At 46.3% G+C, this 15,688-nt stretch overlaps 1 protein-coding gene across 5 annotated transcripts; it reads right to left on the reverse strand.

Annotated features, from left to right (window-relative positions):
- Positions 1-1,189: 1,189 nt before the first annotated feature.
- LOC143821526 (nucleoplasmin-like) lies at positions 1,190-14,577 on the reverse strand. 5 transcript variants are annotated; one of them, XM_077305610.1, is made up of 7 exons: positions 14,549-14,577; positions 9,851-9,945; positions 8,221-8,303; positions 7,135-7,254; positions 6,804-6,897; positions 5,233-5,459; positions 1,190-1,310 (listed from the first exon to the last, which is right to left on the reverse strand). In XM_077305610.1, the coding sequence occupies exons 1-7, from the start codon at positions 14,560-14,562 to the stop codon at positions 1,293-1,295; spliced, it is 651 nt and encodes a 216-aa protein (XP_077161725.1). In that variant the 5' UTR covers positions 14,563-14,577; the 3' UTR covers positions 1,190-1,292. The 5 variants fall into 5 exon arrangements, with proteins under 5 accessions (XP_077161725.1, XP_077161730.1, XP_077161728.1 ...); XM_077305615.1 differs by lacking the exon at positions 14,549-14,577 and adding an exon at positions 13,649-13,778; XM_077305613.1 differs by lacking the exon at positions 14,549-14,577 and adding an exon at positions 13,640-13,661.
- Positions 14,578-15,688: the final 1,111 nt, after the last annotated feature.

The raw sequence follows: 15,688 nt of genomic DNA on the forward strand, positions 1-15,688 counted from the left end.
AGAGCTGGGAGAGGATGGGATTTGGGATGGGGAAGCATCTCATCAGGATATGATGCCATAGTGTGGGGTTGGCCAAATTGTGACTCTCCAGATGTCCATGGACTACAGTTCACATGAGCCATAAGAATTGTTGTCCATGGACATCTGGACAGCCACAGGTTGTGGTCACCCCTTCCATAGAGTCCACTGTCCAAAGCAGCCATTTCCTCCAGGAGAACTGACCTTGTTTCTCTAGGGATCAGGTATAATAGTGGGAGATCCCCAGGTGCCACTTAGAGATTGGCAACCTCAACCAATGCCACCCTTTGCTGTGCTGTCCATGAATTGAGAGTAAGAGCTCAGGCCCCCCTTGCTGAACCCTGGAGAATGGTGGCTCTCTCTCATCCATTTAGCTTCCCCTCGCTATGAAGCAGTATCTCTGTCATGACAAAGGGAACGTTAATATTCCTTCAGAATCATTGCAACCAGAAAAGATGGCACCCCTGGATGAAAGGGGGAGGGCAGGTGGGTCAGAGTCCCTGGAAAAGCCAGGACACTGTGTTAGGTTTAAATAGGAAGAACAGAATAGGAGGGGGAGGAGCAGGAACAGTTGCGGGAAGCTTTGACGGAAGCACCTAAAAGATCCTCCAGGGGGGATCCCTCTCTAGGGGGTGTGTACTGGGTCATGTGGAGTGGGTGGGTTGATCTGTTACCCAGCAAGCAGGCAAGCCTCTGAGTGTCCATTTGTAAATAAAGCAAAATGCTACAAGAACACTATGAAGCCTCCATTGCTGTCTCCCAAGGGAGCCAAAGAGGGGCACTACATGACAATTCCATGGGAAAATAAGGGGTGGGGTGGGGGAAAACACCTCTACTTCCCAGTAACATTGAACCCAGGGCTAGTGACCTATGCAGAAATGGCCAACAGTCTGGACCTCTCTGTGTTGCATTATCTCCAGGGACATGCACACTGCTGGGAACTCAGGTGCCGGTCATGCAGGGCCTGCTTTGGATCCTTTTACTGGAGATGAAGCTGGAACCTACTGCATGCCAAGAAGATGCTCTATCCCTGAGACATGGCCCCTCCCTGTATCTAATAAATAAAAATTATTATTATTATTAATTATTATTAATAATAATAATGAAATAATATCCCAATTGGTCAAACCAAGCCGAAAGGCATAATAAATGTGCCAAACAAACCAGCAGGTTTCTACAACAAATGTTTAATTGTTCATCAGCAGCACGTGGGACAATCGGAGGTATGGAAGACGTCCTCCGCAGGATATGCACTCCAGCCAGGAATCCGGACATCATCGATGGCTCATGTCCTGAAAGGGTGAGGGGAAGGATCCATTTTATTCTTAAACAGAACATTGGTACAACAGCTAGCCTGAAAGGGTTACTGTCCTACAGAAACTACAGGACTCTGCTCTGCCCAGGAACCCTATTCTGGGTTAAGGCCTGCATCTGTAGGAGCCCTTTTGGAAAAGGGCAAAATGAGCACGTCATTTCTCTCCAGTTTACTCGCATGCAAATTCCAACTGCTACTGTGCATTTCATTTGCAGAAGAACCCCATTCTGCCACGAAAGGTGATTGGGGTATTCTTAGGCCAGGCACCTCTTCAGCCTAACCTCCCTTGTCAGGTTTTGAAGATCAAAAGCAAGAGGGGAGAATGATAGTGTAAGCCTCTTTGGGTCCCCATTTGGGGAGACACGTGGGATATAAATAAAAATTGCAATCATTTCGTGAACTGGCCTTCAAGTTCAGTATTGGGCATCCAGATGTTTTATAGCAAGTTATAACGGACTCTTAACAGGTGACATGCCATGGAATACTCTTTTACCCTGTACATATTGACACACAGGGTCAAGGTCCACAGAAGAAGAAGAGTTGGTTCTTATATGCCACTTTTCTCTACCAGAGTCTCAACGCAGATTATATTCGCCTTCCCTTCCCTTTACCAACACATGCGCCAGAGCTGCCACACATGCGTGTTTGTGCCTGCTGGCGTGCCGGTAGCCACGCCTGTTCTCGTGGCCTGGCAAGCTTCTCACTGCGGGGGGGGGGGAGGCAGGCACAGTTGCCGGTGGCCTGGTACTGAGGCCTTCGCGGACCGGTACCAGGCCGCAGACCGGGGGTTGACGACCCCCACACTACACCACACCATGCCAGCTCTATGCTGTGTATTTCATGAAGTTGCTTGAATACCTTCTTAAGACTAGAGGACCCTTGCTGGATCAGACCAGGATCTGGTCCAGGATCCCAATTCCCATAGTGGCCCATCAGGAGACTCTAGGAAGCCCATAATCGGGGCATGGAGGCCAAAGGTTTCCTCTGTCATTGCGCTTCCCCCTAGGGTTGACTACCTCCATGTGGAGGTCTCCCAGAATTACTGATCTCCAGACTACAGAGATTGTTTCCTTGCAGAAAACGGCTCTTTGGAGAGTAGATTCCCTCCTTCCCTCTCCTATATTCCTTCTCCTATAACCACCAGAGGCTTCTCTCCCACCCACTAACACTGGAGAAACTGCAAAATCACCAACAAGACCATGGTGGTTCATGAATGGATGGAATGGTGGAGCCCTTGATACATTTTAGGAATTTTTATAGTATTTTAAAATGTTTTATTGACTTATGATCTTAACTGTGTAATTCACTGTTGTCAACTGCCCCAACCCCCACTTGTGGAGACGGGCAGTCTAGAAATATAATAATAATAATAATAATAATAATAATAATAATAATAATAATAATAATAATAATAATAATTCGATGGCATGATTCCCCCCACTGAGATCCCTTCCCCAGGCTCCATCTCAAGATCTCCAGGAATTTCCAAATATGGAGTTGGCAACCCTACAGCCCTAGCAACTGGTACCCTGCTTCTGAGCATGGAGGTTTCATATGGCCATCACAATTTTCAGCAAACGTTTCCTTCAAGATTTGGTCAACTTCCCTTTTAAAGCTGACCAATGTAGTGGTCCTTACCAATGGCCAACAACAGTTTGGGAAATTCCTGGAGATTTGGGGCCCCGGGGATGGTGGAGTTTGGGGAAGGAGCTCAGCGGAATGGAGTCATAGGCTCTGCCCTCCAAAGTGGCCATCTCCTCAAGAGGAATTCTCCTCTCTCATCTAGAAATCAGATGTAATTCCAGGATAACTCATCTGGAATCTTGTCACCCACCTAGATCCGTGCCTTTTTTAGTACAGATATGAGGCCATTGTCCCTTTCCCTGCTCATGAACAGTGGCCCAAACTACAAATGATGTTCAACACGTAGTCCTAATAGAGACCTGCAGGAGAGCACCAGATGCAAGTTCCTCATGGTAAGTAATTTTAGAAACACCACAAGTACCTGAATCTGGTCAGGTCCACATTGCAGGTGGGTCCTGCCCTCTTCATGCCTTTTTCTGATTTGCAAGAGCCCTGAAGGCTCTTTGGCCCATCAGAAAAGTTGTGCGTGCATGCATGCATGCATTCACTGTGCCCTTCTTGCTGCAAATCTCCATGGCAATTGAATGAGAAAAGTAGTGTGTCATTGGGTGCTTACAAGCTCAAGTCACATAACGTTTTTTGTGTTTCAGCTCCACAAGGGCATGAGGCATAAAACCCACCCAAACATACAATCCTCAAGCAAATTTTAAAAACAAACAAACATTAGATTACAGCAACACGCTCAAAATGACATTAGGCACAATATCTCCTAAAGGCAGGAAGGGACCTTTTTCACCTCTCCTGGCCAAGCGTTACAAAGAAGAGAGTTGCCACTCAAAAGGCCTTCCTACATGCTCCCACAAACCATGCCAAACAGGAGCCGGGGTAGGGTGGACAACATGCAGTTGCAGCCTGAGGTTCTGGAATTATAATTGAGCTACAGATGACAAAGATCAGATTAATGGCTTTGGATGGGGGACTCTATGGATCAACACCTCTGCTGAGTTCCTGCCAACTGTACCCCTGCCAAGTTCTACCCCCAAATCTGCAAGCCAGAGAGCACAGACTTTGTGTCCCTCACAATCTGAATGCTGTGGAGAACCTGGGATGGGATACTCCAGCTGTCCCCAGAGTGACCAAGTCAATTTAGTCCTGAGAGAAGCTAACCACCAAGGCTCAAAAGCCTGTGATCCTGGTTGACCTGTACAGTTACCAAATCCTGGATATTTGGGGGGGAATTGGGTTGGGGGATGCTCAACAGGGATATGATCCCATGGGGTCCACTCTCAGAAGCTGCCTTTCCTCCAGGGGGACTGATATCTGTCTTCTGGAGATCTGTCATCTCTGGGAGAACTCTGGAGGCTGGCAGTGCTGTTGACCTCTCCTGCACTCTTCTCCTCCCTTCAGTTTTTCAGTAAGCAGACAATGGGGAAGCCCTGGGCTGGTTTTCACTCCATCTAGGTGGATCCTGCCTTCTGCCAGACGCTCAAGATTTCAAGATGTGGCAGACATACTAAGTGATTCCCATATACTATATTTCTACACTGCTTTTTAGGGTTACTTGCTCTGGGCTGGTAAAATCAGGGATCCTGGGGGGGGGTGGGACCTCAATGGGATATAATGTGCCCAGGGTACACCTCTCTGAAGCAACCATTTTCTCCAGGTGAACTGACCTTTCTAGTCTAGGGATCATTTGCAATCCCAGGAGATCTCCAGGCTCCACCTTGAAATTGGCAACCCTACTGTTTCCCTTTTTGGCTCGAAGCAGTTTGGAACACAACAAGCAAATTAAAGCTGACATTTAATATTGAAACAGTAACTCGTTTAAGCACCATGGCAACAAAGTCAGGGAGAAGCCCACCTAAACGGTACAGGCTTATGCTGTCCTCTGACATAGAACGGCAGCTTTTTCCATAAAGACGATGCCCCCACTGAAAGCAATCTTGACCTGTGAGTTATAGAGATCATCTCCATTGAGAAGAAGGTGAGGATCTTAAGGTCCATCCAAGCTCACATGCAGTGAAGCGGTCTTTTGGGAATGAGGGCTCCCAACTGCAAAGGTAGAGCTATGAGAAGCTACAAAGGAGAGGAAATATGTCTATAGGTGGCTTGTAAAATCTGCCTCCCACTCTTTCCTATGTCCTGATAAAATCTAGAACAGGTCTGGGTGGGATCCTTATAGGCAGGAGGTTTGGCAGTTCAGATAGGAAGCGTGCTCTGGGTCCATGGCTGATCTTCCTCTGATTATGGATTCCTGCATCTCCCTTCAGGAATATGGAATGTAAATGTAGGAGGAAAAACACACACACACTTACTCCTTCTGGCGTGCCACCAGGATAATAGTCAGTATCAGAATTGCTCCCACCATAATCTGCGTTCATCTGGGTATCATCTATATTGGTCGGGGTGTTATTCATCTGGGAATCTACAGCTTCCTGGGTACCATCCATCTGGGAATCTCCATCCGTCTGACTCTCATCCGTCTGGGTCTCATCCGTGGGAGCATCGTATTGTGGTGTCTCATAATCAGAGTCGCCTTCCACTTGAGAAGGAGAGTTAGAAGGCAGCACTAAATAAAGAGTCCACCACCACCACCAAAACGGGGCTGCTTTGAAGGGCATCCCCTCCCCTTATCATCAAAGAGACAGTGGGCCGTTGGGAAGAGGGACACCAGTTGCACAGGTTGGGAAGGGCCCGTCTCCTGTTACCAGGTCAGCCTAACCAGCTACATAAAAGAGTTCTGGGCCATCTGGATGGTCAATGAAAGGACAACAGAAGGGTGAGCAGGATCTGATGTCACAATGGGAACAAAGGCAGAGATGAAGACCTGATGCGGAGAACAGACACATCTGTGGTTATCTAGTCTTTTGATATATGTTTTAAGGCTTCTGGGCTTTGGGAAGTTAAAAGATATCCTCTTAGAAATAACCAAATGGTACTAGCTGTAAAATAATGTGGAAGTGTTGTCTGATCTTGGCAACTAAGCAGGGTCAGGACCAGGATGGAGGTCCACCAAGAAAGGCTCTGCATGGGAAGACCACCTCTGCTTTTCACTTGCCTTGAAAAGCCCCTTGTTGGGGTTCACATTAAGTCAGTTGTGACCTGACTACACTGACCTACATATAAAACTATTGGGATGATTCAAGGTGCCTGACAAATGTTTCTGCTGGGTGTTTGATTTGGGAAAACTAATGTTCCAGCAAAAGCCTGTTTTCAGTTTGGGTCTTTCTCATTGTAACCAATGATAAAGCCTATTGTCCAGGAGGAACACAACAGAGAGATCATGTATTGTGAGTGCTAGTTACTGGTCAAGCCGTTTCCACAGCACCCACAAATAGCTTGCAAAATTTCTAAGTGTGCAGCTTGATAATGTAGATGTATGGTAGATGATGTCACCCAGGTGAAAATCTGTAGCCTCCATCATGGTACTTTAGTCTGTGAATCCACTTAGCAAGAACCTCTCTCCTGAACCTTTGGTCAGGGATTCCCAACCAGGGTTCCAGAGACCCCTGGGATTATGCAAGACCTCCCCAGGGGTTATGTAGCCTTTCCCAGAAATTTAGATGGGCTCTGAAATCACTAGATGTTCCTGGAATCCATTTCTCCTGTTGCTCTACAAGTCTAGCCTCTTTCTCTACAATGGAAACGGTAAATGATCCATCGATAGATTGATTGGCTGGCTCCCATATCTAACTTCCATGCCCACTGCTCTGAAGGGGCATGCTACAACTTCCAGGGGTTCTTGAATCCTGAAAAATATTCCAGGGGTCCTCCATGGGCAAAGGGTTGAAAAGGGCTGCACTAGGCAATCACACAGTTTCCTATTTAAGTTTCCTACATCCAAGCACTCCCTTAGCCCACATAATAATTTGGGGGTTATACTCACAGATCAAGTGTTGACCAACAAGATAGACAGGACCAGTTCCACACTGTAGCACAAAGGCTACAGGAGGGGTAAATTCAAAGCTGCCCAGGCTGACCTGAAAGAAGAGAGAAGACACAGTTTTTAAAATGTGTTTATTCTAAACATTATGCACCAAAACTGGAATAGTAACTATATGCAGCAGTGCCGGATAGAGTGGTCCAAAGGAAGATCTCAGATGTGGCGTGATTTCTACTTTGTCTCCAGGTTGGAAAAGATGGCTTTTCATTGTTCCTTTAAAGGAGATGAAGCTAGCCATGTCCGTCACTGTATGTTCACTGTCCCGGGGAGTTACCATTGGTAGGACAGAGCGCTGCAGTGATGCAATGGGCACAGGTTTCGAGACACTTGTCATGTTTTTGGACTCGACGGCCACCACGTGCACCTCATCCTCCGCTGCCTCTCCCAGAGACACCTGCAGGAGTACAACAGAGAACAAAATCAGAACAATGTCTATGTGTTTGGATATGCCAGAAGATGTGCATTGCATACATGTGTCAATCCAAATACACTCAGAGGAGGCAAAAGCAGTGCAAAACAAGGGGTTGGTTCTGCATCAAAGCACCTTGCTTCCAGACATCCCTCACATAAGGGGACCTCTGTCCATCCTTGCCTGTATATTCCCTGGATCCAAAGCAAGATCCTGAGACATAGGTAAACACCTAGCGGGCATTCCACCCCTGCTCTTCTTTCCCTTTGTCATTCCCATAGCAAGCAGGAGAAAAATAATCTTAAAGAAAAAAAAATTGGAGATGGCATAACATCAATTTCTGGGGAAGCCAGAAGTGACATCAGTCTGCTCTAGGACATGATTTTACTATTGAGCATCTGGTAATTCCTCGAGAGTTTGTTGGCATTTCCCACTGTCAATGCAAACAAGGCTCCCGAAGCTTCAGAAAATTGCTTAACAAGCCAAAAAAACAGCTAATCACAGCTGATTTATGGTGACCTCAAGGAGTTTCCAAGGCAAGAGACATTCAGAGGTGGTTTGCTATTGCTTGGCTCCAAGTCACGGCCCAGGTATTCCCTGGAGGTCTCCCATTCAAATACTAGTCGGAGAGTTGGTTCTTATATGCCACTTTTCTCTACCAGAAGGAGTCTCAAAGCGGCTTACAATCGCCTTCCATTTCCTCTCCCCACAACGGACACCCTGTGAGGGAGGTGAGGCTGAGGGAGCCCTGATATCACTGCTCGGCCAGAACAGCTTTATCTGTGCTGTGGTAACCCAGCTGGCTGCATGTAGGGGAGCGGGGAATCAAACTCAGCTCGCCAGATTAGAAGTCCATGCTCCTAACCACTACACCAAGCTGGACTGACCCTGCTTAGCTTCTGAGATCTGAAAAGATCAGGCTCACTTGGGCTATTCAAGTTGGAAACTTACTGATTTCGGAAGCACTATTTGTTCCAATAAATTGTCTTCCACCTTCACTTCACTCTTCCTCATAGTGCTGTTCAGCTCACAGCCTATGGAGACATTGGGGAAAAAAATACTGATGTAACATCCCAGTTTAAAAGCGATGGACTCCAACTGTGGTTTGCAAGGGACATTCCTGGTTAGAAAACCCATGGACACATGTGCCAGAAATTTCACAGATTGCAAAAGATTTAATCTCACCTCTGGTATCTTTAAGGAGGCCAATAAACACCAAGATGATGTTTCTCATTTGTATTTTTATCCCAACTCCTTTGGTTGCTTTTCCCACAGAGTCCAAATTGTGTACATAGTTCTCTTCAATTTTGTCCTCACAACAATCCTGGAAGGTAGGTGCGCTGGGATCAAATGTCGGGGGGGAACGTCAAACTGGCCTAAACCAAGGCTGGGGCTTTTTGGCACTGGACCCAGCCTGGTGGAATGCTTGGCCAAATGGGATCAGGACCCTACAGGACCTTAAATAGTTCCACAGGGCCTGGGAACAGAGCTGTACTGCCGGGCCTATGGCTGAGACCAAGAAATAACATAAAATTTCTGGCTTCCCTACTTAAAATGCCCAACTTATACCTTAACATCTACTGAAACGCGTTTGGTCTTATGTACAGTTAGTTCTGTATAGTTTTTATGTAGTTTTTATTCTGTTTTTAAATTGTGCACCACAATAAATAATTAACGTTTTTATATTATTTTACTGTGCAGCTCAACTTCTGAGACCAAGAAATAACTTCAAAATTCTGGCTTCCCTACTTTAAATGCCCAACTTATAACTTAACATCTACCGCCAACAAAATGGATGCAATTTACAGGCCCCTCAAAAGAGAAAGAGGCTGCTCATCTGAAATTTTGAGTTTCGCTTTTAATGTTAGTCATTTTTTTAATGATTATTTTATTGATTTTTATGTGATTTTTTTTGTAATTTATGACTGTTGCGAGCTGCCCCGAGCCCTCTGGTGGAGAGCAGCATACAAGTGGGAAAAGAGAAAGAAAGAAAGAAAGAAAGAAAGAAAGAAAGAAAGAAAGAAAGAAAGAAAGAAAGAAAGAAAGAAAGAAAGAAAGAAAGAAAGAAAGAAAGAAAGAAAGAAAGAAAGAAAGAAAGCAAACATGTGTGGGGAGGGGGGGGGGAACAATGCCATACAGGGACACAAGTGATGAAATAATATTTATTCATTTATTTATTGGATTTATCCCCACCACCCCCAAAACCATTCTGGCTCGTGGCGGTTTGCAATAATGTAATGCCCTGAATTTGTGCCTGGCAGAAATAAGTTGTTTCACCAGAGAGAGTCTGCACAAGTCCTTGACCACTGTCGTGACCCCTTGGCAGGCCACGGTGCGACACCCCTTGTGAAGCTGGCCTCGAGCAACCCATGAGAGAATGAGAGGGGCTGGATTTTATCGGAGGTGGTGGCAGCAACAGTGACGAGGTTGGGGAACAGTGGCTAATTTTGCCTGCCCCATGACGGAGATTGTGTCTGGCATTTAGGCTGAGCAAGAGTCATTGGGCCAAGTAGACTTCACAGCTGAGAGGGATTGGGAACTCAGACAATTAGCCCAGTTCTTTGAACTGGCACACCCTTACCCCAAAGGACTTCCACAGGCTCCTCTTCTGAAGACAGTGTTCTTGACGTAGAGAAACGGGTGCTCCTCTTCCTTGGCAGCATCCTGAAGCTGGTTCTAGGATAGAGAGAGGCAAGGAAAGCAGGTTGTGGGTGATTTCCATGAAGTAGAATTCTCTGGATCAGGGGTAGTCAACCTGTGGTCCTCCAGATGTTCATGGACTACAATTCCCATGAGCCCCTGCTGGCAGGGGCTCATGGGAGTTGTAGTCCATGGACATCTGGAGGACCACAGGTTGACTACCCCTGCTCTGGATACAAGAGGGTGGGGATCTCAGCCCCTGCTCTGCCAGAGTCATATCTGATGTGTGTGTCCTCCTCGCCTCTTGAGAATTCTGTTTCCCCCTCCAGATTGGACCATCATATACATTCAGAGGGCACTTCACCATCCCCTCTTGTGTTGTTACCCCCAAACAGTCCCAGATTGTTTCTCTCTGGGCTAAGAGAATGGGGAAGGCCAAGGCTCCTTCTACACAGGTGCCAGGTTCCAATTTGAAGCCAAACCAGCCCAGACAGGAAGAGTGGAGAACATGCAAGCTATGTGATTTTGAGGAAGTTCATCGACAGGATCCGGGGATCTTTGCTAATTCCATCTTCCTGCCCCACAGATTTCCACAAAATACAGCTGCCAACAAAGTTTTAAACAGAATCATTAGAATGTTTGGGTGCCCGAGGGATATAACCGAGCATCCCTCTGCTGAGTCCGGACATAGCACAGACCCATCACACACGTGACTAAAAAAAAAAAAAATCTGCACATTTGTGTGGAAATAGTACACCACAGGGAAAATAGGCTCACTGGATAATAAAGCCTGTGCACTTATCAAGTCCAGCGATAAAATTAATTACTTTGTCTCCTAATCACTCTGAGAATGCAGCGCACGTATTTCACCTTTGCGTAATCACAGGCTGGCGCTGTGCAGGCCATCTGCTTTATCTGTTTTCTTGAGCCATCCGCCTACCCAGATCCAGGGTCAGCCTTGGTGAGTGCTTGGAAGGGAAACGGCCAAAGAAATCTCAGGTTGCTGCACAGAGGCAGGCAATGGCAGACCACTTCTGTCAGCCTCTTGCCTTGCAAGCCTTACAAGAGAGCCAGCCTGGTGTGGTGGTTAGGAGTGTGGACTTCTAATCTGGCATGCCAGGTTTGATTCTGCACTCCCCCACATGCAGCCAGCTGGGTGGCCTTGGGCCAGTCACAGCACTGATAAAGCTGTTCTGACCGAGCAGGAATATCAGGGCTCTCTCAGCCTCAGCCACCTCACAGGGTATCTGTTAAGGGGAGAGGAAAGGGAACGAAACTGTAAGTTGTGTTGAGACTCCTTCTGGTAGAGAAAAGCAGCATATAAGAACAAACTCTTCTTCTGTTTCAGTCTCACCCACCTCACAGGGTGTCTGTTAGGGGGAGAGGAAAGGGAAGGCGGTTGTAAGCCACTTTGAGACACCTTTGGGGAAAGAAAAGCAGAGTATAATATCCTTCTTCAATTTGACACCATGGTTAGCAACAGCCTGGGGATAAAAAATATCCTGCCCCTTTAATAAAGGCCAGCCAGTTTGTTCTCCCCCAGGTGATCATGTTTCCTTTTGTTCCATGAACAGCTGTCAGCTGCCTATTTGCACACGTAAGCTACTTTTAGAAAGCCAGGACTTCTCCAGGCTGTTGGCAACCCTGACTACAGGAGGGAGGCCTGCAGAATAAGCAGGGGCTGACAGCATCACTAAAGCTGGCTTGTTGAATGATTTAATAACAGGAGAGAGCAATTCTACTGCATAGACAGGTTGCAGGGGCTGGGAGGGAGGGCAAAAGGACAGAAACCCCCTCCTCCCCATCCCTTCCAAGGTTACTCCCAGGCTTGAGAAAACTTTTCTCCTTTAGCTGACTCTCAGCTGTTCTCAACTTCCTATCATTGTTGAGGATACCCAAGATTCCATCAGACTAAGATTGGTGGTGCTTTTCCGTGATGGGGCGGGGCAGGAGAGATGACGTTTTTACAAAGTCATCATTTGCAACACACCCCAAGCAGGAAGAGACACCTATCTTATCTGTGGCTGACCTGATTTTCACAACCGAAATGGGGGCTGACTCTTAGACGGAGCACTGACTGCAATAAATTGTGCAAAGGAAAATCACAGAGTCCCTAACCTGAAAACATTTTTAAAAAAATCAGCATATACAAGTCCAGCTCCCTTATACACCATTCCCCTAAACAATCAGCCACACAACTACACTTGAGAGCATTGCAAATTAAGGCTGCTTACCCCAACTACCAAGAAGATCACCGAAAAACTCCTCCAAATAGCTTTGAAACCCTTCCCTGTGTGCTTTGTGAAACCAGGAACCTACATTTCCACCCACCACCAACCTCACCCTCCTTAAAGGCTTTTTCCTTTGTGAAGCTTCAATTGCTTTAGCGTGACATCTGCAGCACAAACATAACATCCTGCTTGATTATTTTAAAATGGGTTTCCTTCTACTTACACCACCACCCCGCCCCATAACAGTCAGCAGAAGCTGCAGGAGGTATGCCTTCTACAGGCTGATAATCAGCACATTTACTCAGAAGTCAACCCTACTGAGTTCATTGGAACTGATGATCAACAAAGCATTAGATTAATACATTACAACTAGAAATTTTACATAGGTGGTTTTTTTTTTTAAAAAAAGGAAAGCTTTGAGCCTGCATCTCCCTATCTGGCCCCCTTGTAAAGTTCCCCAGGTAGCTTTGGACCAGTCACTCTCTCTCAGCCTCATCTACCTCACAGGGTTGTTGTGAGAATAAAATCTGGGGTAATCTGGAAGGGTGGGATAAAAGTTTTACTCCATCAACAAAAACAGGAATCTGTGTGGAATGGCCAGAACCTTAAAGAAGGCAGCCTGTGTTATTTGTGCTGAAGATTCAATTAAGTGAATTTATGATGAAACTGAAAATGTAAGTGCCTTAAGATTGTCATTCCCTCTAGTTGACTGTTTAGAGGGTAACTGGGTAGTTACTTCTGCTTGTATGATATTCCCTGCATCTCCCAAACAAATGACTGCAAAAGGGAGGCCAGGTTAGCTTCCCATAACAAAATAAGCCAAAAGTTCAATGGCATCATAAAATTGAACATTAAGACACCAAGCCAGTGTGGTGTGGTGGCTTCTAATCTGGAGACCTGGGTTGGATTCCCTACTCCTCCTCCTCCTCCACATGCAGTCAGCTGAGTCAACTTGGGCCAGTCACCGTCCTGTTAGAACTGTTCCAACAGAGCAGTTCTGCCAGGGCTCTCTCAGCCACACCTACCTCACAGGGTACCTGTGGTGATGAGAGGAGGGGAAGGTGATTGTAAGCCGCTTTGAGACTCCTTGGAGTAGTGAAAAGTGGGGTATAAAATAATGCTGCTTCTTTTAAGTGCAGTTGGTTTTGAGGATGCCACTGGGCTTCTGCCCCTCCCCCCCCCATGCCCAGTTAGAGCCAGGTCTGACTTCCCACTCTGCCATTGAAGCTCATTTGGTGACTTTGGCCCACCCTAACCTCCCTCACAAGGATAATATGGCAGGGAGAAGAACCATGTTGTAACCCAATCTGGGTCCCTGTCTGGGAGATGTATAAAGATAAAGAAAGCTGAACATGCCGGAAATGAATCCTGAAGATTCCCATGGGGCGGGTGGCCGATCTATCAACGATTACAGCCCCGACTGTTGCTGATGAGAGACGAGAATAGAAATTGGTTATGCCCAAGCAGTCACATTAATGGCTTACGTGTACATGACTTACGCTGGTTACCTGTGCTGTGCATGACCCCTGGCAGAGGCAGCTGATAAGATTTCCCCTCTGGCTGTCCTTATTCCCCACTGGCTTCTCCAAGGCGTGAACCAATCTCTGACTTATTTGTAGGTGACAGCAAGGATATATTTTCATTTGGGCTCACGTCTGCTCTTTTTGGTGTATAATGAACTCTTCCCCCTCCTCCCATTGATTTGTTTTTTAATCCACCACTGCTGGAGAAACACAGTCAAGAGCAGGGGTAGTCAAAGTGCGGCCCTCCAGATGTCCATGGATTACAATTCCCAGAAGCCCCTGCCAGCGAATGCTGGCAGGGGCTTCTGGGAATTGTAGTCCATGGACATCTGGAGGGCTGCACTTTGACTACCCCTGGTCAAGAGAATCCCTGCACTTGCCTTCCGTGGAGTAAAAGGAGCATCCGCCAGATGGCAGCAGGAGATAATCCTCCAGCTAAGGTCTCCGCTTCCTCAGGTGCTTATGCCAAAGTTTCCATTGTGCTTTTTTATATCAGGTTTTTTGACATCTGCAACAGGATACTCAGATTCTGCTCTAGCTGCACGTTAAAGGCCAGCAAAAGTTTCAAGGCATAAGCTTTGGAGAATCACAACTCCCTTCATCAGACACAAAATTAAACTGTGTCTGATGAAGAGATTTTTCAATCTCAAAAATTTTAAATCCTGAAACTCTTGTTGGTCTCCAAGGTACTGCTGGACTCAAATCGAATGTTTTTTTTAATTAATTGATAGGCATACAGGCAAATGGACTTAGAATTGCATTTCAGCCTGCCCTGATGTTTTTGTGATCTTGTTTAGATCACTGCCACTTAGAACTGGCTTCCCTGCACCCTTTTGGGATTGGATTATTGAAATACTTTATCCTTGCTTCCATGAGCAGCCTTACCCGGGGATGACCATATGGGATTCCTCATCCCCTCCTGTGATATTGACCTCTACCAAAAAGCCTCTTTCTTCCTGGTGGTGAACCGGCTAAGGATGGGGGAAAGCCTTTTCTGTTCCTCCAATACTCATTTCCTTCGTTTACCACACCCCAAGGGCAGGAGGAAGCCTTGTCAATTTCATGGAGGACACACAGTCTACTTTAAAAAATACACTTTAAATGCTATGTGCCTTGCCCTTGGGTGTTAATTTCAAATAAAAAACAGATGAAATTGATAAGACTTTCCTCTCATCTTGACCATTTCACCTGAGGCTGGAAGCTTGCGGGTGACAGAAAGGCGGGGTCGGAAATGCAGAAGGAGAGGTTGCAAACTAACTGTCTCCAGTGATATCATGGTGGGATTCTAATACGGGGAATTTAATTTGAGTTTTTGCTGTCAAGTTGCGGTCAAATTACAGGGGGCCCACAAGGTTTTAAGGCAAGATACGTTCAGAAGCGGTTTCCTCTGTGGTCTCCCATTCAAGCACTAACCAGGGCCAAAAATTGGGCTCTTTCGGTGTTAAGAAATATGGGAATATTCTCCTGCATCAGCTGGGGGGGGGGAGCATATTTAAAGTAAACATGAATATGAACAGCAGTAATGAACATTAACTAGAGTACGGGAGTGGCCAGTACAGTGCTTGAAAATGCCCCTGAGGTTTAGGGTTGTCCTGTCCCTTTGACAGAGGTTTAATATGTGGAAATGGGCAACTCAGACTTTTGCAGGTAAATAACAATCTGGCAAATAACATGCCATTAATCCTGTTTTAAAGAGACAGGATGTTTTTCCTGTGGTCAGTTGGCAGCCTATGGGTTTTTTAGCCTCAGGAGTGGCAGCCTGTTTTTGGGAAAAAACACTTGCCTATACAACCACTTTCCTTAACTGTGAACTCCTTGCAGATTTAGGGTAGAACTGTCCCTTTTATGGAATGCACCTTTTAGCAGAATGCAGGGATGGGGATGAGGCAGTGGGAGAAAAGCATGGAGCTATTTAACAACTGTCCCCTGCAGAGTCATGCCCAGCTTTTGAATAAATTATTGCTTTAAAACATTTGTCTCTGGTTCTGTTTCTCTGGTTCTGTTTCTATCCAATCAGAGCTATCA

The sequence above is a fragment of the Paroedura picta genome, chromosome 12 (genome assembly GCF_049243985.1).
Source record: "Paroedura picta isolate Pp20150507F chromosome 12, Ppicta_v3.0, whole genome shotgun sequence".
In the NCBI taxonomy this organism is placed as follows: domain Eukaryota; kingdom Metazoa; phylum Chordata; class Lepidosauria; order Squamata; family Gekkonidae; genus Paroedura; species Paroedura picta.

Bases quoted from the DNA above. Each gene is read 5' to 3' on its own strand.
- LOC143821526 (XM_077305610.1), bottom strand. The intron at 8,304-9,850 runs GTAAGGGTGTGC...ATGTCTCCATAG, and splicing joins GCCTGTGGAAGTCCTTTGGG to GCTGTGAGCTGAACAGCACT. The intron at 7,255-8,220 runs GTAAGTTTCCAA...GTACTCCTGCAG, and splicing joins AAATAGTGCTTCCGAAATCA to GTGTCTCTGGGAGAGGCAGC.